The sequence below is a fragment of the Corythoichthys intestinalis genome, chromosome 2, assembly GCF_030265065.1.
Source record: "Corythoichthys intestinalis isolate RoL2023-P3 chromosome 2, ASM3026506v1, whole genome shotgun sequence".
In the NCBI taxonomy this organism is placed as follows: Eukaryota; Metazoa; Chordata; class Actinopteri; order Syngnathiformes; family Syngnathidae; genus Corythoichthys; species Corythoichthys intestinalis.
The window spans coordinates 43,115,552-43,139,481 of NC_080396.1; the positions used below are offsets into that span (position 1 = coordinate 43,115,552).

At 39.2% G+C, this 23,930-nt stretch overlaps 1 protein-coding gene across 2 annotated transcripts in view; it reads left to right on the top strand.

Moving 5' to 3' along the window:
- The first annotated feature begins 655 nt into the window (after positions 1-655).
- prdm16 (PR domain containing 16) overlaps positions 656-23,930 on the top strand; it is a 193,275-nt gene continuing 170,000 nt past the window's right edge. For both annotated transcript variants that reach the window (XM_057817972.1, XM_057817965.1), the window contains exon 1: positions 656-713. In XM_057817972.1, the coding sequence (XP_057673955.1) occupies positions 659-713 (55 nt within the window). In that variant the 5' untranslated portion in view covers positions 656-658. The remainder of the gene's footprint in view (positions 714-23,930) is intronic.

Below are 23,930 nucleotides of genomic sequence, written 5' to 3' on the forward strand. Positions count from 1 at the left end.
TCACAGTTATATAGTGATTTTGTTATAAGTTTTAATTGTAATAGGTAAGGGTAGTTTTCACATAATTACAACAAAGGATCAGGTATTTTTTGTATTTTTCCAGATAAATGTGTATGTTGAACGAGGAATTAACTCTTCTCTTAAAATGATAGTTATCTGACTTTAATTGTTCTTCAACCAAATAACTATAGATGGACAGACATTTTTTACATTTAAAAAATTGTACATTCTGATAATGTTACTTCAACCCTCCAAAATATATTTCAACTTGACGGGCATCTATTAACAACTGAGTTCAATTACTTTTTTTTCTTTTGTTTTACTTGTTTTGCCAAGTCTTGGTCACTTTTTCCATCATTTTAGTGCCTATTATTGTCTACATTTTCTCTTGACAATAAAATGTTAAGGCTCACATCATCCTCCAAATGTGTGGCAGGATGTGTGTGTGTCCACTCCTTCGGAACTTGACTTCAAAATTGACCTTCACCCACCCTGTCAGGCCCTTCACACTTCTCCTATCTATGTCGCACTGACGCTGGCATTCTTTCACGTTAGCGCATCGCAGCGCTACAGATAGGCCTGCCAGACACCCCTGTGCTTCATGGGTATCTCTAGCACACACAAACACACGCACACAGTTAATTGGTAACTAGAGTTTATGGATAGCCTGGCTCTCACAGTTGGCCGCCACCGTAGTGAGAAGTCTGCTTTTGGTGAGTTATGATCCCTGTATCGAGTTGGTGCTTAATGAGTATACACTCTATGTATTACTATTGCTGTTTGGTTTTTTGGCGTTTTTTGTGGTGACGATAATCTTTTTTATTTTATGTTGTTTTTTGCCAGCATGCTTGGGTTTGTTGTCAAGTTGACCATCCTCTGTCAAATTGTTTATAATTTGAAGGGCACAACCTTTGTGTCAACCTTGTAGCCTCACTTCGTGTGACACAGAAGTTACAATTTCGCGTCGTTAGCTGACAATTACACACTTAAATCCCCTTTTTTCATTAGGATCTCGTGAGCGTAATCCATGTTTATTGCTGATTCCACATGTTTGTTAGGAGTAGGCTATTCTGCCACTTTTGACTCACCGATCAATATCAATAAAGCGGTCTAGTTATCTATTTTACCCTCCTCCAACAACCTTGAGATCAATACTCATCCGTCATGGCTTCACCTGCTGAATGTTATCGCTTGTGCTAGGATTAGTTTGCCTCACATGTTATCCTGACATTTTCTGCTATCCTGAGATATGTTGGTTGCAAGGAGAGCTCTGTCTCGCTCTTCACGCTGTATTTCAGATTATGTTCAAGCATTTGTTATGGCTTATTTCGAAATGGTAAATGTGGAAACATTATAAAAATTTGTTTGCTTTACTTTTGTCGGACCAATTTGCAAATATTCTTACCTGAAGCTACCTGCACTGTGCTCGACAGCTTTGTTGTTCCTTCACCTCCTGCACCTCTAATTATACGGAATTATTATTGTGCAATATTTATTCCTACCTCACACTGGTGTGCAGCCTCATCCATATCTCACACTATCACAGTACTCAAGCAGGGCCATCCTTCATGCCTTTCACATCCTTCAAGTACTGACCACTCTCCTCCATCTGTCTGTCAGGCTAAGACTTGACCTTTCACTCCAACGGGCACGCCCACCTTGTTACCACTAACCCTCAGTTGATTGAGCTGGTTGACCAGGTTTGGACGCACAGCTCACAGAAAATCTCCCCAAAAAGCCTGCTTGAAATGTGAAGGGATTCAATACAAGATCTGTATCAAATAGATGGCCTGTGATAACAATGCCATGATATTTTGATTAACACGTGCTAAAGTCGTAGAAATGTCTCCCAATATGAGATATTGCTCTTACACGTCTCTTTAAATTACCAATCCAATACTACCTCTACAGCAGGGGTCCCCAATCTTTTTTGCACCATGGACCGGTATTATTTGGGTCTTTTTTTCACTGACCGGTGTTCTGACTAATTTTGCAACCCATCAAAAATTGCAACGATGCGGTTCTGCAAATGCGCGTAACGTTAAAAATAACCGCAAATACAGCGATTCCAAAGTAAACACTACAAACTTTCTTTAAAGAAAGGAATATTAACTTACGTTTGATCATGGAAGGACATGTAGAAAAGTTCTCCTCAGATACATCCTGCCATGTTAGCTGCACACAACAACTGCACATCGCACTCTCACCATAAACGACTTTGCCTTGTCGTTAAGCATTAATTAAGAAGCCCGCTTCACAAAGATATGATGTTGGAAATTGTAGCAAGGTTTTCAATGCTCTTGTAGCGATGTTAGGATATTCCGGAATTACTTTAATCCAGAACCTCGGTAGAGTTGTTGTCTCAAATGTACGTTTAACGTCGCCGTCATTTGCGATCTCTCCAAGCTGATCCTCCTGTTGCACAGACATGCTCGAATCACTCGGTTTATTCACAAACGAATCCACTCCTTCGCAGTTCGTGGGTCTTCGAGGTTGTAGGCTCATATTCTGGCTCGTCAGGTGCCCTTTTCGCCGTAAAAAATATCTCCAAAGACGTCTGTTTTCCAGTCATCTTTGCTTGTGTGGGGGCTTATTTATTCCGGGAACAAATATGCTGCGCCCGCGGCCTAGTAATACGTTATTATCGAGGACAATCGCACATAGATATACGTATTATATACACAAAACAAGATGTGCTGTTAGCAGTCCAATCAATGGATTTCTATGACGACATTCTAATCTATCCTGTAGTATTATATCTAGATTAGACAGGGATATTGGTGTGTTAAGCAGGGGCACAGGGTTAATTCGGCCAGAATACGGTCGTTAATAAATTATTATTTCTGTGCGGCCCCGGCCCGGTAGCAGATGCGCTATGGACCGGTAACGGTCCGCGGCCCGGCAGATGGGGACCCCTGCTCTACAGTATATGGTTAAATAATTGCTCACTCATGCTATTGATGCCATTTCACATCGCACATAAATAATCTATTTAGACTTCTGCAGTTGTATTGGACACCCTCATCTGCTGATATCATAGTAATGTAAGTATGGAGGAGTTATTCAAGTACCTTCTGTTGGCAAAACATTACCGTCATTAGGAAAATCCCCGCATAAGTTCATTTCATTCTATGAAATGTGTACATTATCTTTTAAACCTTAGACTTTTATCTCTGTTGTGCGCTACCCGTCCTTCCTTATTTCCATTTATTTTTTTATGCCCAGACTGATGAGTCCAATATGGCCTGCTTGTGCAGCTAGCCCACTTGATTAATGACTCTTGTTGAGCTCTACTTTTTCACATGCATTGACACACTCAGGCACGTGCAACACACACACATGCAATAGCTTCGTACTGTAATTGATGACACAATTCTGACAATTTGCAAACCAAATGTGCCCCTCTCCTTCTTTTTTAAACTTCCCTACTTTATGTCTTCTTTCTTTCCACACCTACCTTTTCATTAGGCGACTGTCACCATGATATGAGGGCCAGGGCGGCCTTGTGACACGCTCACAAGGTAGTATAAATATTTCATTAGTCTTAATGGAAATCATTGCCTCTCACTAATTGCATACACATACTGTATTATCTGAGTTGGGCTATAAAAAGCGGACATAAACTTTGATCCTCCCTCAATCCCCACCTTTCTTTTCTTTATTCCACCTCAGCCTCTTTCGCTCTCTTTTGTTTATGTAGTTTATTTTGGGCCTTATGACTTTATCTTGCCAGGCCCCCTCCAACCGACATTATTGCCTTCCCATCTTTTCTTGTCCGTTACTTTTGTGAGTTTTGTTTTAACCTTGCGAAAGGTACCAAAACCCCCCGAATTTTAACATGTGCATTCACCGAACCCTTCAGAATTTTATAATAAAGCATTTTTTTTTTTTTAAATTCAAAACCGATATATCGCTAAAGTAGCAAGCTAATATCTAAGTGAATATTCTGATCAAATTTCCTCATGTTTTAGATTGACTACAAATGATTTTTTTCCTTTTTCTGTTGTTTTTCACATTGGAAAATGAAACACATTTCTCAATATTCCTTTTTTTTTGGATTCATGTCTATATTCTCATTTTATTGTCACATCCTTGCATCACATACTATTTTCATTGCGTAAAATGACACAAAAGTTTTTTTTTTATTATCCTTGTTGTTCAAGTTGCCTATAGGTCTGTTATACACCCAAGTGCGAGTCAGCTTTCCACTGACCAAACCAGTTTCTCTTCAGATTAGATAGAGGGCTGACAGTTGAAAGAAATGGAATAAAACCTGTAAATTGGGGGCAAACCTGTCCAAACACTAGTCTAAACCGACACTTTGGCTTTATTCAGCGTATGAAAATAGGACCCTGTGTGTCTGAGTTATTAGCTATGTGGAAGTTTCCACATACACTTCCTTTATCGTCATCCTGTTTTCTATTTGCTTGTTGTTATTTACGGAGCGTCTCCCTCCTGCAGAGATCCGTGGCATTGTTTGGTGTCTCTTCTCTTTTCCTACTCCCTCACCCTTACTGGACATTCCTATTTAACTGAAGACAAAACAAGTTAATGAGATCGGAAGTGCAGGCCTATCAAAGGGGAATCAGTATTCAAATCAAGACCTTGTCTGGACACAAACAGCAGGAAGCCAAACAAGAGGCTGCAAGTACTGAATAGGAGGACGGGATGGGAAGAGAAAGGAGGGAAAGGACAAGAGAGAGTTATATGGGGGTTATTGTGCATGATTTGCAAAATTTTTGTTTTTCGTTCAAAAAAAAATACCTCTCTTATATTTTGTATCTACTTGTCCTTTCTAAACTACAGCACACAGTATATTACCACCACCCACGACAACATGAAGTACGTACTGTGTATTATGTATTCGTTTTTGCTTTCATATATATAAATTCATTCCTTCACATTTATATTTTTACTCAATTGCCACAATGACAATATCACTATTGAATGCATAATGTGCTGGCACTTGCTTCTCTCTGGCAAGGAACAGTAACTCGCAGCGGTCTCAGTCTGGTCACGATGCAGGAAAAATCCACCCAAGATTGCCACAGTAACAGACAGACACAGTGACAGACATACAAAGACGAGAGAGACCGACAGACGGACAAGCTAAAAATTTCTTTGAAATACAGTAGTTCCTCCACATACGATCGCTTCAACACATGATCTTTTCGACATCTGACATAAAATTTGACTCGCCATTTGTTTCTACATCTGACGACATGCTCGAAATACGACATGACAGCGCCGCAGATGGATGCACGGCGAATTTTCTTGTGAGAAAAATCAACACGTTTCAAAAAGGTTAGTACAGGTGGTGAGACAAGGATAAAGGTGACACCATTGACATGTGAAGCAAATTATAGAAAAATATGACTGTGGGTTGCGCATCCGTGAACTGGCTCAACAATAGAGCAGTAGAATGTCTACGATCTCCATGGTCCTTCTCCGACCTCCGTTCGTCAGTCTTTATAAGTTAAGGTGACAATGATTATTGTGGTAACATCGCCAAAGAAATCGCCAGCTTCATCTGGTTTTTATCATTTATTTCTGAACTTTCCAATGCAACACGCCTACTGTCCACTGCAGTTGACGTTGTTCTCCACAAAACATTAAAAGTGAAAGTAAAATCTCAACCACACCACTCCCTGTCTCTGTCACGTCAGCGACGCGGTGTGTTTAGTTAGAGCATGCAAAACAGGTCCGCCACATTAGAACCCGATTTGTTACATTATTAAAGGAATTATTATTATTATTATTCTATTATTCTGGTTTTATTAATAATTTATTTGTTTTGCTATGTGTAACTGCCATTTGTAATGGTAGCAACAGTATTTATTAAGGATATAGTGAAGGTTTTTGGGCTATGAAATGAATTAATGGATTTATAAGGTATTCTTATGGGAAAATCATGCTCGACATATGACCATTTCGACTTACAAACAAGGTCCTGGAACGAATTAACTTTGTATGCAGAGGTACCACTGTACTAAAATTCACCAATATGTGTTGTGCTTGTCTCTAAGTATTAGTCGACATTTTGAAAATGTTTTTCTCTATAGAATTTGACCAAGTTGACAAATAGAAATATTCTCCAAATGAAATTGTTTAAAAATTCCTTTGTTTTAAGTTTTGTAATCAAGTTAAGTAATAACTTTTAAGGTTTTAGGTTTCGATAATAGAGGCCATAATGTTAATAGATGCAAGGCAATTGCATGTACTCTCCAAATTGTGTCATGTCTTAGTGTTTTGTTGCTTTTATCATCACTTGTCCCTACTTTGCTGTCTTGGATAAATAGTATTAGGGTTAACCTTAAAGGCAGGTACCATGTTAAAATGCATATGGAGAATGACAGAAGGTAAGGGACTGAATACGGCAGAAGATCCAGGGATGCAGGGGCGGGTGTCGATTTGGTATAAAGGTCCCATTATCTCGTGTTGAGGGCCACCTGAGCTAAAGACAGCCATTTGTTCCCAAATCGACCTGTCGACCCCCACCTAGTTACCAGCCAATTATTTCCAAATGTCTCTCTTTCACCACACAGCCAGAACACTTTAGGAAGGGAGAAACCAAAAGGCCTGCACTTCTTATTTGTCCATACAGCTCCATTTCTAGTTTGTCGTTCTTTAGGATTTTTTTTCTCAAACAAAAAAATTATATGCAGCAGCTAACAGGTGTATTGCATTGTGTTTCATTAAACTGAAGAGACAACTAAGAATTATGATCTGAATGCAGACTTCAGGGTCTCTTCCAAGAAACCTTTAAAACCTGAAGGTAGTGAAAACCTTGGCCGCCAACTGTGTTTTGACAGTTGCGCGCACCGTGTGTACAGTACGATCAGGTAATTTTGCGCATAATTTACCAAATAGATGAGTGTACCAATCCGTAAGTTTGTGTTATGCACAAGTATGCTCATCCTCACAGGACTTAACAGATGTATTAGTGTATTTCTCATACTTTCAAAGTGAACAGAATTTGGTAATCTAAAAAAAGCATTTTCTATGGTAAAGAGACACTTTTTGTCGAAGCTACAATCACAATAATAGTTGCAGGATCAGTCTACAATTATTCTTCGTATCCATAAATGTAATAAAAGAAAAGAAAATTTTAAAAAGAAAAAAGAAAAGATTGTTTTACACTTCAAATAGTGATGCTGGCGAACTGAATCTGAGGTTTCCTCAGTGCCTTATAAGACTGCCCTTCAATGGCTAAAACAGTGCTACAAAAGAAAGTTTAAAAAGTATACAGATTCCAAATGCATTTTAAAAGTGTCTGTTGATATGTTTTAAAGTTCAATGGCAAAATTGTATGGTCGGTATGTGAACAAACTTGTCAAAACTCTTTACTATTGCACTGACAATTCCTGTCTTGTGCGGTGAGAGAGACGTCTTGGCTAAATTTAATATCGGGGGAGTATTTTGTTTTCACTTTTCTGGTAGCAGTTTCAGTAGGTACACATTTTTTTGTCTGTTATATGATTAGGTTGCTTACACTGATCCAAACTGAACAACTGCAGAAAAAAGTTGGAGGTCACACAGCACAACATCCTGAGTTACCTGGTTTTACCAGCTAGACATGTTTGTACTTTTTATTTTAGTTATTTTACTTTTAAATGAGACCAGCATATGGATTGTTTTATAGCTTATTTAGGATTTTAGTAAAACAAAACCAATTTATATTTTTTATTTTAATTGTATTTTGTTTGTTAAAACAATTTTCTGATCGTGCCTTTTTGTAAGACTCCACACTTATGTGTTATTATAAGGAATTTGTGTGTGTGTGTGTGGGGGGGGGGGGGTCAGGTATGTGCATGTGTTTCAAAGGAGAAAAAAGAAGAGCACAATGATGCATCATGCTGACATCTAGTTTGATATACTGTAGAACAGTGGGTGCTGGTGTGTACTGTATGTGTGTGTGTGTGTCCAGATAGCATATATGTAGCAACTTCATCTCTCTCACTCTTGCGTCTGTCATTCTCTCTCTTGCGCTCTCTCCCTTCCCCGTCTGGCACCGGCCTGTCTCAGCAGTCCGATGTGTATCGAGTCGACCCAAAGGAGAAGAAGGCTGCGCCCCTGTTCCCAGAATTCTTTGTGGCCAGTCTCCATTGTTCACTGGTACTTGTATACAGCATTGTCTGGCTGATTGTGAGCCTCCGCTCTCTCCAGCCGCACGGCCGGCCGCAGAAAGCAAGCAAGGCAGTAGTGGCCGAGTGGAGGAGGATGAGGAGAGGGGAGAAGTCAGCATTGTGTCGCTCGCTTGCCATTGTCCTGCCTTCCCATCTGTTTCCCTCTCTTCCTTCCTGTTTCTGTGGGATAGCAAGCTGATTAGTAAGAACAAGGCCGCAGCTCCTAATAGGGGAAGTCATGGCTGGGAAATAAGATGGATCCGTCTGAGATATCATCGGGCTGAGTGGCGCAATAGTTTTGAACTCTGACACCTTGTGCTGGCTGGAAGCTTTGATCGGGAGCAAGCAGGAATATACCATTTAGATGCATTTCCTTCATTCTTTGATTGGTTTTAAAGATGATATAAGGAAGTTGTTTCCATCCTGTTGGGCTGCAGCATTCTACAATAACAGCTTACTTGAACATGTAACGGTGTAGATTTTGAATAAAGTTGTGGGTTTTTAAAATTCTGTCTCGCTGTCAATCTTTCTGTACGATTCATCTATCTGTCCGTCTGTTTTACTCATATACACATTCCAGTCCTGTAGCTGCAGCTGCAATCTGAGATTCAATACATAAGTTTAATCAAAATAATTTGTACCTGATGAGGTTTCTTATGAGCATCCATCTGATTAAATCCACATGGCTCTTTTAATCGTGTTGAGATAAGCTAATACTGTATATACTATTTTCTGTACATACTGTATTCTGGAGACTTGAGCATGTACTTTCTTTTGTGTCGGGCATTGGCCCGTGCAGGCGCGCACGCGTGCGTGCGTTCTTCTCATTGTCTGCTGAGCCAGGGCTGCTTACCAGACTGCTGGCTGAGTTTGAAGCTAAGTGGATTAGCATATCTCTCATGTCAGTTGCATTTGCAGTGACAGCCTGATGACATGGGACTGTATGATGGCCGTGACCCACCTGACTGGCTCAGCTCAAGCCTCCCTGCAGGTGGTCTCCCTGTTCTTCAGGGAGGTGAGATTTGTAGGGTTGAATTCGTGTAAGGTGCATTGTGGCCAAATTTGACTATTCTCCGCTTTGCAATAATGGCGTAGTCTTCCTTCCCTTTCTTTCATGTAGTTGTGCAGTTTCCATTACTTTGCAGAGATGACTAGAAGGCAAGTAATTTAGTAAAATTTGTAATGTTTATGTCAAACGACATAAACATTATAAATTTCAAAACTGAATGATCTTAGGATCTTGTCAAAAACTCCTATTGCTTTTATGTACACGTGGTTGAATGGGATGAACTGTAATTGCCGCACAATAAAACGCACCTGACTATAAGTCGCCAGCTCAAATTTCTTAAACTTAAAAAAACAAAAAAAAAAACATATACGCCGTGCCTGACTATAAAAAAATGTGGGATATTTATAAAGAGCGATTAACATAAGCCATTCTTTTTGTTGCAGGTCACGCCTCTTATGTCAATTACAATTTACACCTTTGTCCAATTGATTCTGCTGCAACACAGTTTTCCTACCACTTCTTTGCCACGGCGGGACTCACCTGCCAATCAACAAATTTTAACTTTGGTCCGTCATGCACCCCCTGCCTCCATTTGTGTGCTGGCCTTGTGAGGCGATGCAAACACTTTTGTCAGGGTGATTAATAGCTCGCCGGATTGCTGTTAATTCGCTGGCTAATGACTGGAGGGTGTGTCGGCGAGGGGAAGAGAAAAGCAGAGTGGTGTGAGACTTACGAGTAAATAAACTGACGTATGGGTAGAGAGGGGCTGCTTGCAGTGGCAGAGGTGAATATCATCACCTCTAGGGCTACAGTACTCCTATCAACACTCACCCACATATTAGGCATTCTCACAGATCCAGTTATGAAGGTTTAACATTTACGGGCAGAAGGGCATGCATGACAAGGCCACATGCCTACCTCTGGGTTACCCGATTATGGTAATATTCAACTTTTGAATACATTGTCGGACAATCTTGATAGACAGTAATAACACTTGGTCTTGTGTTCCCCTGTCCAAATAGTGTAGTCTAGGATGGAGCAACTTTATTCATCAATAAACTTTGGGTAAGACTCTTATGTTTCTGTAGGTCTGACAAATGATATCCATTTAAAACAAAATGCATGTTTTTGTTATGTGAGGTCAAGTAACCTATACGCGAGCACACATTTTGGCATGCTGCAGTGCCGCACACAGGTATAATAAATATATATATATATATATATATATATATTTATTTTTTAATATTAATGTAATTTTTGTCTATTAAAATTTTCATCATTTAATTCATATATGTGTAAATCGCTCATTGTGAGCAAGAATAAAATAGATCCTATATAAAAACTTAGAAACAATGTTATATTGTATTCTTATCTGTTGTTATTCATAACTATGTTCTATTGGTATGTTTTTAAATGTTTAAATTTGATCTTATCATAGAGTGGTCCACTCTGCAAATGTAATATATAAATATGTTCAAAACATTACATATATTTTCCAAAGATGTTTTATTAACACCAATAAAAGTATAGTGAGAACACTGGGTTTCACATCATGGTAGTAGAAAAAAAAAATCAAAGCGCTCAGAATGGCACATGATTGAATGCCAGCAAAATAGAATACACCTGATGTTGATATATTGATAATGTATTATGAGAGATTGTTATATGATGTACAGTGGTACCTCGACATACGATTGCTTCGACACACGATCTTTTCGACATCCGACATAAAATTTGACACGTCATTTGTTTCTGCATCCGACAACATGCTCGAAATAAGACAACATGACAGCGCCACAGACGGACGCGCGGCGGATTTTCTTGCGAGGGAAATCAACACAGCTTCCAAGAAGGTTGGTACAGGTGATGAGATAAAGAATAAGGTGACGCTTACTATTGACATGAAGCAAATGATAGAAAAATATGAGCGTGGGGTGCACATCCATGAACTGGCTCAACAATACAGCAGTAGAATGTCTACGATCTCCTCTGACCTCCGTTCACTAGTCTGTGTAAGTTGAGGAGACAATTATTAATGTCTGCCGCAGTTGACGATGTTCTCAACAGAACATTGAAAGAAAAAGTAAAATCTCAACCGCTCCACTCCCTCTCTCTGTCACATCAAGGACGCAGTGCGTTCAGGTACAGCACGCAAAACACGTCCGCCACATTAGAACCCAATTCGTTGCATTATTACAGGAATTGTTATAATTATTATTATATTATATATATATATATATATATAATATTATTATTATTATATATATATTATTATATATTACAAGGACGTCCATCCAGCCAGGGGTCAGGATAGTCAGGCGGTTGCGGCTGAAAAAGTAGCCCCTCCCCCAGAGGGGAGGGGGAAAGGGGACATCGGGTGACTAGTGATGAAGAGACTAGTCAACTAGATATTAGAATTAGAAAAGAGAAATAAAATAAAAAAAAGTGGTAGGTAGAGTGAAAGACAGGGGATAGGATTCAGTGGCTGTGGTTCTCCCAGCATTAAAGACCCCACTCACCAATATCACACAATGACGTGTCGCTGTATCCGGCCACCATATTGTCCGTCATTGTTTATCCGTATTCTCAATGGTTTCAATTTGTCGTGCAATTTATAGTGCAATTCATGGAAGCCCCGGTGCTTTCAGACGCTGTAAACTCATTGGATGCGTTGCATAAAATGCGTTATGTGGAAAAGCTTCAGTCTATCCATTGGCCAGATCCATATTTGATGCCTAAATCGATATTTTTCGACCCGCTGTCTTTGCCGTCTCTGCCTGACATCTGCTACCCTGATATCTACAACTATCTTGTCCACACAAAATCAGCATATTCTCACGAAAGTTTAAAAAACTTTAAGAGCAGCACTCTAAGCAACATTACCCCGTGTGACTCTTTACTTCCAATTTTCTAAAATGGCGACAATAAATAAAAAAACAGAAGGTTGACTGCGATGGCCGACGCTTCAAGGATAGGTGGATATTGGACTATTTCTTCAATACAATACGCAACAACTGTGTCTGCCTCATTTGCAAAGAGACAGTCACTGTTTTCAAAGACACGCTGACATGTACGACAACATTACAAGGAAGATACGCAGCGAGAAATTATAGCAACTTGAAGCTAGTTTAATTTCACAGCAGCAGTATTTTGCAAGAGCCCGAGTGTCGAAAGAGAACGCCATAAAGGCGAGATTGTTGAAATAATGAATTTAAAAAAATAATAATAAAGCAAATGTGACACACAGAAGGGCTTGCTAAAAATTGTTTAAATATATTGTTCTACGTAAATCAACCAAGGTAGCCCCCCACATTTTTACCACACCAAATCTGGCCCCCTTTGCAAAAAGTTTGGACATCCCTGTTTAACTGATGATCCGTGGACGAGGCCAGCTTCTTTTTTACTTGGTACCAGCTAAATATTATTCAAAAAATAATGATGGCGGAAGATATAAACATCTTGAATTTGAAACTGTATGTTGTCGGCGATTAGCCTCGCAATGATCTTAATTGTGGTTGTCATCCCAAAACCCTCTAAATATATATTAACACTAGAAGTCCCGGAGAATTCTGCTACTCCTAACGGTCCCAAGCAATGGCCAATTTGGCCTCTCCTCCGAAAAAACCCAGAGGTGGCCTAAATGACCCAAGTGCTTTTGAATTAGCAAGTCGTTGTCCGACAGACAACAGCCGTTCATATGGAAATGCAACCACTTGTGTTGGTATGCGGCTCAAATGGAGGGGAACACACAACAGTAGTACTATTCATGTCATATTATGTGTCAGTTCAAGTCAAGCTACATTTATGGGGTTTTGCACATTTTAATAATGTGTATTGTTTTACGATTTTACTGTCAGAAAAAATATCCCTGACAGTGTATTTGTGGGGCCTTTATATGATAGCAATATTTGTTATGACAGTATATTTGTGATGCCTGCAGAAAATAGAACATTGAATCAGTATCAAATGTAAAACTGAAATAAGAGTCTGACGAAGTTAATTTTTGTCTTTTCTTCCTGGTATTTATTGATGCACAGGATTCAAACAAGAGTAATCACAGCAAATCAAAACTATCAAGTCAAAACGATGAAATACTATAGAAAACACACATAAATGTACCTCTAATACACTCTCTATCCTCTATACTGGACTTGTTGAAAGGTTATCAAGAATTTTTTGTTTTCCTGGGACTACTTGGTATACAACGAGCAGCAATTATTTGCACTCCTTGTGATTTTGCAAGTCCACCCACTTTGAAAAGAGGTGGAGGTCTGAAATTTCAATCATAGATGCATTTCCACTCATAGAGACAATCTAAAAAAATCCAGAAATCACATTGTATGATTTTTAAAATGTATTTGTTATATATTTTTATCTACTGGGATTCAGTTCAAGTATTTGTGCACCTGAGAATCAGCAATAATTATGACACTCAAAGAGTGAGGCTGCTTTCTCTTTCGCCCTCCTCAGCTAAAGTAGCCTGACTTGAGCCTTTTTCGCCCAACCCCCTCCTCAGCTAACACTTATTTCTTACTTGCCTACTGCAGGTTGATAAATGTGTAGGTAGATTTGTGTATGTCTTAGTCAGTCCACAAAAAAAAAAAAAGGTTCCTTCAATCAAAGTATATATTTTCAATCAAAAACAAAAGTCACTTGAATGAAAGCAAAATGTGTTTGAATGTAAAAGTTGCCTCAAAATAAAGACAGACAAAAAAATTATTGTGTTGGTATATTTATTTTGCTTTTGATATGTTCTTATATTTTATTAGAATCAATCACAGCTTTGAAAGCCTACTGTAGGTTGTCAAATTTGTAGGTAGATTTGTGTATGTCTTAGTCAATCAAAAAAAAGGTTCCTTCAATCAAAGTATATATTTTCAATCGAAAACAAAAGTCACTTGAATGAAAGCAAAATGTGTTTGAATGCAAAAATTTCCTCCAAATAAAGACAGACAAAATTTTATGAGAATCAATCACAGCTTTGAGAGCCTACTGTAGGTTGATAGATTTGTAGCTAGATTTGTTTATTTCTTGGTCAAGCCAAAAAAAAGTTCTTTCAATAAAAATATATATTTTCAATCGAGAAAAAAAAGTCACTTGAATGAAAGCAAAATGTGTTCGAATGCAAACGTAAACAAGTCAGGCTGCTGTTTCTTTACTTGCAGCCAGCCATTAGCTGTGGAAGGGACGTTGGGGGAAAATTTTCAGCCATTAGCTGTGGAAGGGGGTTGGGCGTCAGGCTACTTTCAGACACTTTTTACTTGACAATAAACTGCTAAACTTTTGAGGATATTTTGACAGTATTTTAATAATTCTAATTTATTCGGATGTATTTGTTTGAATACCCTCTACATGTTAAAAAAAAACATTTTTGAAAAGATCAGTTAACAATTTGCTGTCGATATAGATTGAGATACATAGATATTCAGAAACACTACAACTAAGCACACCAAGCAACAGTGGTAACAAGAAAAGCGCCTTACATGAAATGGCTGGGAAAAAAAATATGCAAGACTAGTAAATACGACTCTTGGTTCAGATACAAGCTATCATTCAGGCAACTTTGCATTCAAACACATTTTGCTTTCATTCAAGTGACTTTTGTTTTCGATTGAAAATATATACTTTGATTGAAGGAACCTTTTTTTTTGGATTGACTAAGACATACACAAATCTACCTACAAATTTATCAACCTACAGTAGGCAAGTAAGAAATAAGTGTCTGAAGTTGAATTATCAGTCCTACTTATGAAGATGGTATGTCCTGTATCGGAATTTAAACAAATACATATAAAAACAAATTTCCCATTTATTTTCAATGGCAAGTAATCAAGGTCCCTGTGATTTTTTTTTAACCATTTATCATGACAGCCCAATGAGATTGTATACCGCTAACTCTCATTTAGGTGAATTTTAAAAAAAAATGTAAAAAATCTGACCTACGTTTTTTGGGGAGGAATGAAAAAAATCAATTCAATCAGTTATCATAAACATCTCTGATGTGAAATGTTTTATATTGTATATTTGTAATAACGTGTAGAACATGAAAAGTAACATGAGTTACTTTGCTGAGTAACAAATTACTCTTACAATGAGGTAACTGAGTTACTTCTCCCAAAAAGTAATTTAGTTAGTAACTTGTAACTAATTACTTTTTGAAGTAAGATTGACAACACTGTGCAGTACATATTCCCTTCATAATAATTAGGACTATTAGGACATTCAGTCATTGTTTCAGTGTGTTCAAAGAAACCGTTCAGGGCCGCTCCCTTCCACCTTCTCTTGACACAAATTCTGTTTCTGTTTTTCTCAAAGGTTTTCACATATTTTCTCGTACTAACTTCAGACAAAATGGCCACAATTCATGCTCCATTAGATCCAGTCATTCTTAACTATATACATAATCTTGCTTTAAACTCAAATTGCAGTTCTAAAACGTTTTTTTTTTTTTTCAAAAACAATGTACACATTGGGCCATTTTTTTCCTGTTTTTCTGTGTGGAGTATAGGAGACGTAAGTTAAAAGTTTGTAAAAAGCGTAAAACTCCATAAATTAATGTAAATTAATAAATGTAGCTTGACTTGAACTGACAAAAAACTATCACATGAAGTGTGCAACCGTGGTGTGTTCCCCTCCGTTTGGGCCGCATTCTAACACAATGTATGTCTAGTGGTTGCATTTAATGAATGGTTGGTGTCTGTCGGACAACGACTTGCTAATTCAAAAGCACTTGGGTCATTTGGGCCACCTCTTGGTTTTTTAGGAAGAGAGGCCAAATCGGCCATTGCTTGGGAATATTAGGAATATTTGTCTTGGGGAAGGGCCGAGTCGGCCTCTGCTGGGTTTTCTAGTGTTAAATGCATCTTACCAGGTATAAAATGACTACTACATAGTCTGTGGTGATCGTTTGGTGCCCAGCTTTCTCGTCGAATTGCAACAGTCCATCTCGCTCTCCTCTCCGGGTCTCTCGGAATACGGTAGAACTTTAAGTCTCTCCGTCTACTCTGTTACTGCAACCAACCACCACACACGCCTTCACCATTTTGATTATTAATGTTAACGAGCAGAAAAACGCCATAATAAGAGGAATTTACGTAGCGGTAATGTGTAAACACAACGAGCTGACGGACAATATGGCGCGGAGGCGTGGTTGTGACGTCATGTGAGTAGGGTCTATAGCTCCTAGGGCAGCTTAGACTGAATTGTGAGTTCAGTCTGTTTTCAACTAGCCTGACCATAAGCTTTGTCAAATAGGAACGTTTTTAGTCTAATCTTAAATGTACAGACTGTGTCGGCCTCTTTAATATTAGCTGGAAGCTGATTCCATAAGACAGGAGCTTGGTAACTAATGGCTCTAGCTCCTACTGTACTTTTTGAGACCCTGGGAACTACCAGTAGACCTGCATTCTGAGAATGAAGTGTTCTGTTGGGGCGGTATGGAACCAGAGCATCTGTGAGACAAGATGGCCCCAAACTATTAATTGTCTTAAATGTAAAAAGAAGGATTTTAAATTTTAATTCTAAACTCGACAGGAAGCCAGTGAAGGGCTTGGAGCACTGGGGTGATGTGCTCTCTTCTATTAGTTCCTGTTAAAAGTCTTGCTGCTGCGTTCTGGACTAGCTTAAGACCTTTTAGGGAACTTTTAGGACAAGCTGCGAGTAAGGAGTTACAGTAATCCAATCAAGATGTAACGAATGCCTGAGTGGATTTTTCTGCATCTTTTTTAGACAGAATATTTCTAATTTTGGCTATGTTGTGCAGGTGAAAAAAGGCTGTTCTGCAGGTTTGTTTAATATGAGCTTCAAATGATAAGTTTGGGTCAAATAGAACTCCTAGGTTTATATATATATTGCTTATAGATTTTTTTTTAAAACATGACAATAATGGGAAAAGTTCAAGCACATAACTTTCATCTTACTAGCATCACAAATAAACAACAAATTAAAAAAAATCCTTTAATAGATTTTTCATTCTAAACACAAAACCTTTCATTAGCCCTATTTAATGGGAATGGATGAGTTTGTTTTATGTGCTGTCTAGCTCAGTGTCCCTTTATAGGCTCCCCAGTGGCTTGGTAAATGAAGCTGCACCAGAAGTGGTTCGAGCCACAACCAAACACCCACACTCATATACGCAAGGTCTGTTGTGTTAGAACTATTCATCTTGCATGAATGTTGGAGATTTCTTATTTTATATAGACATCCTTGTAAATATGCCTCCCACCTTTGACGTGACATAATAAGCTGTCATCAAATGAAATGTTACTTTATAGATTTTATTGAATGGTTTATCCGACTATTGACGCAGGGCTCACTCGTCCTCCCGTTGAAAGTCCATGTGTTCATAAATCTGTTTTTTTCCACTTGAGAGCTGTATGCACTCAGTTAGAGTGGACTGGAACTGTTTGATTTATGGAACATTTTGCATGTTGGATGTTACACGTTCATACAGTACCTGCTGCACTTAGTGAACTTCTTTTCTTCTCCACAATATGAGCTACACCTGTACAACTAACATATATTTTTTTCTGAAATTGTCACTGGCTGTCTTTACGATAAGACACGGTTAAAGGCCAGTGGGGGAAAAAACTACAGCCACAAATAATACAAACTGTTAAAGAGCATACGACAGGAGAAATAAAGTCTTAAATAGCATTATAATGTGAATTAGAATCATATTTTGAGATGATTTAACTATATACAACAATTTAGCAAAGCGCAGATGACGAGAAATTAGTCTTTTAATCTGCCGGTGAGCCACACCTACCATTATAGGGCTCTAGCGTCCCCAACAGGTGGATGACGTCAGCGGGAGAATGAGCTCATCGGTTTTACTATTACTCCCATTTAGGGGGAATTATTCAGAATGAGGAAAATGCGACGAAGAGAGCCGCAAAATGTCATTGTTTCAGTCTCTGTACTCCAATATTTTTACAGAATATTCTTTTTATCAGAGTATTTTTCCCCAATAGCTAAATAAATGGCTTGAGAAGGACCAGTCAGCCCGTCGAGGGGGAACTATTCACAACGAGGAAAACGCGACGAAGAGAGCTGCAAAATGTCATTTTTTTCTGTCTCTTTACTTCAATATTTTTACAGGATATTCTTCTTATACGAGTATTTTTCCCCAATTGCTAAATAAATAGCATGGTCATGACAAATAACAGTCTTGTGCTAAATGGAATATGAAATAATAAAAATGCACTTATTCAGGACGACATGGCAAAATTACTCCATAATGGTCAAAACTGTCGACTTCACCTTTACTGTCGCACCTCCCGAACGATATTTTATGACACCTAAATCGGACATATGTCATTTCCCTTCCCCGGCATAGGAGAATGTAAACAAACCAAGAGGCGTGACAGCTAGCCGACATGCTAACCGGAACCGAGTGATGTTTCAAAATCTTCGAAGCGGAAAATCACACATAATCGCCGGTTTATTAGACATGACGACTGGGTAGTCGATTGTCTTCGCGGATCGGCAAACCGCCCGGCGGAGAGCAATTTACAGTTCGTTCCCCGGAGGAGGGCGGCTGCAGTTGTTGTGCAGCTAACGTGCAGCTAATGTGCACGAGGAGAGCTTTTTACATGCCTATCAATGATCAAACGTAAGTAGTTCTTTATTTAAAAAAAGTTTGTAGTGTTTACTTTGTAATCGCTGTATTAATATTTGACAATACAAAACAAGCTGTTTACTCACTTCCTCGTAAGTCCAATGGTCCCACAGTAGTAGGGCTTGGCCAATATCCACGGTGAATGGGAACCTTTTGAAACTCCAAAAAGGCGCACATGCCTCTCCCTCATAAAGCAAGATTTTTCTGCAGCCGTTTGGCTGGTGTGATACGAAAAATAAACGTATTAATCCGCAAAATCAGCTGAATCCTTAGTCCTCATACACAACAGTACGGCTGTTTAGTGAAGAGGACGCCTTCACCCGTACACGTCACAGCGCCCTCCTCCTCAATGCAAGACCGAAGCCGGAAGTCACTCATTTTCATGGCGCGGGATTAAAAAACACTAAATAAATATAGCGATCGCTTCCAGACACATCCAAGCGGTCCATATCATTCAGGAGCATAAAATACTGCATATATTATGAAATAAACATGCTTTTTCATGTCACATGCACTTTAAATGAACACCTTTACAATAATTTCACACCAAATTAAGAATTATAACTTCCTTAAAGTAGTATTTTTGTATCCCAACTGACTGTGCAAGTGTACCTAATATATTGACCTTTGAGTGTACTTTGCCTTTCTCATCTTTTCACTTTACACCCCCGCCCCCCCTCCCCCGAATGATGTTTGTAACTCAATTTGGCAAATGTAAGTCAATATTGATTATTATTAATATTTATCACGTTCCTGATAATGTTTTGGTCCAACGCTATTAATCTACCCAGTTAATAAAATGTCTGCAGAAAGCCTTGGCCTACGGGGCCCTCTGGGGACTCCGGGGCCAATACACACAGCAGGAGGTTGCGCGCTGTCTTCTGTTTGCCTGGAGGCGCTTGATCACGCCTTTTAGGGGAAACACATACACTGCTGGATGTATGCCTTTAAGGCCTTTTCAGCACAAATAACACATCAATACATCATACATCAGCTGTGTTGTTTCAGTGCAACACACAAACTTAAATGTGCAAGCTGGCAGGTGAAAGCACACAATGTCATAATCGTTTTTCTTGTCTAAAGGCATTCCAGCTTTTTGCTCTATTTTTGGCAGTTTAAGTGTAATAAAACATATAACCTTTTTTGCTAACTGCTTTATTCACTTGTGAGGCTAATTGAGAGTGGAACCATATTTGGTTCGATTAAAATCGAGCTGAATTGTGTGGCATAATTAGAATTAATATTGTTATTTTGCTATGAAATAAAAATCATCATATAAAAGCAGACAGTGGTGGCTTAGGACTTTTGTACTGCAAAGTTCTCTATATTTATAAACCGTGGGTGTACCTCTTTAAAGGAATTACATATGGGCCTTTGCAGACTGCATTTTCTCACTCATCTCCTCCAATTGCGTCTCCCGCTCTCGTCATGAACTCATTCACTGTGAGGAAGCCCAGTCTAAGATCTGCTTGTTGCTTGGAAATGTTCCCTGGTGCTTTTACAAGGGGAAACAGTGTGGTGTTTTCATTCTGAGTGGCTTGCTGCTATTGTAGATGACTGTGCCCCCATTGCACTCTCACTACTTCCATGTAAACACACATTGGCCTAAACCAGCCACCTCATTTTTAGCGATTTTTTTTTTAATGGACTGCCTGGTAACATGCTTCCATTCATACGTCATCCTTAATAAATGGCACCCATTTGGTGGAAAAACACACCATATGGGTTTTCAGCTTTCACTCAAACACACTCTAAATTGTTGATTTGATTTTTACAGGTCAGTCGTAGTTGTTTGCAGAGTAAAGGTAGTCCCCGGGTTACGAACGACTTCCTTTCGTACGCTGGCAACATAACCCAAATTTCCGCAAAAGTCATAATTAACCCTTTAAATACCCATTAATACCACCTAAATATCAAAATAACGATCCAAAAACATGTATTAAATGTCATATTAAAGCAACATTAGGGAACTTTTCAACTTTTATAAAATATTTTCATAACATTTTTGATGGTAAGTCAACTGACAACTACATAGTTTAATGACACATGTTATGGCCTGAGGGGGTCTGTATTGCTTTCACCGGCACTAATTAACTTTGAAGAGGGTGGCAAGAACCCTGCCACACTAAAAAACTTCAAATCTGCTGACTGCTTTACAATATACGTGACTTATCCCTTTCATTATAAAAATGGTTGTTTATGTGAATGTTTTCGTGCGAATTCTGCAAAGATGGCAGAGCAACAAAATGGATTAAAAAAGGAACAAAAGGATAAAAGGACACTCAAGAATAAACATGGGCCTGGCATTCACTTGCTGGCATGACCCTCACCCGAACTCATCAGCGAATCACAGCCAGTCGCTGACGAGTTCGGGTGATAGGTGTGGGGGGCAGAGAGCCAGAGGGGGAATACGGTACAAAATCAAATGTTTTTTTTAAACATCATCATATAATATTGTTTAGCAACATCGGGATTCTTTACTTCAACACTATTCATCCGTCACACAGCCGCTGGAAACAGAAATCTCATTCAATCCAACTGCACCAGAAGACCAGGATTATACGACACTGTGCGCTTGTCCTCATGGGAAATACAGTCTTCCATAAGACAAACCACTACCGCTTTGGTCCACCTGCACCGCTAAAATCAACCAAAACTGAAAGTTCCCTAGTGTTGCTTTGATTCAAGTTAAAAAAGTAAAAAATAAGATACTGTACTTACCATCAATGCTGAGAGGTGGCTGGATGAGACTCTAGCCCAGGGGTGGGCAAACTATTCCACAAAGGGCCGCAGTTGGTGCGGGTTTTTGTTGCAACCCATTAAGAGGACACCTTTTCACCAACCTGCTGTTTTACAAGTGCAATCAGTCGATTGCAGTCAGGTGCTTCACATTTCTGCTGAAACCACATTGGTTAAACTATCTGTGCTGGGTCAGTTGGAACAAAGACCAGGACCCACTGCGGCCCTTGAGGACCGGTTTGCCCACCTCTGCTCTAGCCCCTTTCAGACATACGCTGAACTCCGGTTGAGTCCTGGGGTTTAAACGGGTAGCCGTTATGTCTGAAAGCAATTTCCCAGGTCGACTGACAGGGACATTAACCGGGTTGTGTTTTAGTATAATGTCCGGGACTTAACCGGGACAGGTATGTATAAAAGCAGCTGGTTAATTCCTATGTCCCAGTGCAAAGGTTTATGATGTATATATCATAGCGGGCCGGTCGTCATTTCCTCTTTCTTCGCGGTAAAACATCGTTTAATCAAGGTCCTGAAATAAACTCACATGTTTAAGTTATCTTATCCTGTTTTAGACAATGCAGTATGACAGTATATGTTACTGCACAGATACTACTGTTCTGCCTTAGTCCAGTTTGCTCCTGCCCACAGTCTCTTGGATGATGTCTAATTATTGGTGCTGGTTGCTTGTGTCTCTCAATGCATATAATGTGAAGTGAAATTTGCAGGTGGGTAAACAACTTCTCCAAACTATTTCGGTCTAGTGCAGTGGAAAAGCAGCATAGAGTGTCGGTTTGGCTGGTAGTTTGCACGCTTCTCGTTCTTCCGTGTATACATGAACTCTTCAAAATCATTTGGTCACATATTACTGAGTTCATTTTTCATATCTGTCGTAATTCACAAATTCTTACCATTACCCTCCCTCCACAAGATGCTCTTTTCCTCCATATTTGGAGCCATGAGAAGGACTTTAGACAGTGCCTGGATACTGTCTTTTCACCATTGGCTGCCATTCACTTTTGAATTGAACCAGATCAGTTTACGGTCAGAGAAAGATACTGTGTGTGCATACAGTATATGTGTGTATTGGATAGGGAAATAGGATGCGTGCACTTTATGACGGACGTCACTGCTGCGCATGTCCTATTTTCAGCGCTGTTGTATTGTTATCCGAGCCACAACCTTGCTCTTGAAAACCATGTACCTGGCTCTGAAATCTCAAACTATTGTTGACATCCATTGACGTGTGAGATCTGCAGACCTTTTTCATGTTTGTACACCTGTCCACAATTACAGTTGTTAATTTGCTTGCAATTTTAGTGAGATCCCTGGTTATTTTTCACCTTTCAATAAGTGGTTTGGGTCGTCCAATTTAGAGATTTCTGAACAGATTTAATCCATGCAGGGAATTTTGCTCCTGGGTTAACGGTACAGTTTGTTATACAGGCTATGTACAAAGCACACGTTTGTGTATGACCAGGCAGACAGCAGAAAATCACTGCAGATCTATATCTCTGCGTTTATGTCTAGAGTACTCTGATTAAACACAACCACAAAACACTTTACCCGTTGTAAGACCCTCCGATTAAAATGGCTGATTTTCAGCCCCTTGTCAAGTTGTTTTGCCATGGCAACACTGATTGCAATATTATCAGGAGCTTATATATTTTGCCCCTTACCTTTTGCAAGTCATTTATTATTGTGGCATATTTTCGTTCCACTGTATGAATTTCATGCTACAATTACGTGATATAATCTTTACCTGTTTGATCTCGCATGTCTTTGATTGAAGTAACAGCTCCTTCAGATGCAAACAGATATTTGTGCGGTCGCTTGCAGTGATGCGTATACCTGTCCGAAAGTCTTTGTTATAGCAAAGGGCTCTGTTTGTGGTGTGCATTTATTATTCATCATCTCAAATTGGAGACCTTCATGTGGCTGGAGCCCGACTCTTAGCCTGCGTTTTCCGGAATAACAGCCACTGAACACAGGCAGCCCATTGTAGTCACAGCCAGCACCGGGACCCCAAGGTGTGAATTAATGATTGACCCCTGATGTAATCAGGATAAATAGTGGCCCGTAAAAGAGAAGGAGATGGCGAGAGGAGCATTTAGAGAGAAAGAACAACATTGGGAGCCAAGTAAAGGAAGGCACTATCTGACTATGCTATTTTTTATTATTTTTTTTTTTTTTAAAGCTCCTCCGGGAGGCGAAGCTAACATCACTCATTTGGCTGTCTGAGTCTCAGAGCTAACATAAAGATGTTTATTAAAAAAAGAAAAAAAAAACCTAGTCATCACATTTCTTTGTCTCCTCTTTTTTTCATTTTACTGCAGATTTTTTAATGGTCTAGACCAGTGGTGTCAAATGTGTCCACGGGCCGGAATCGGCCCACCAGGGGGTCTAATTGGGCTCGCAGGGTTGTTCTTCCTGACATCCACAT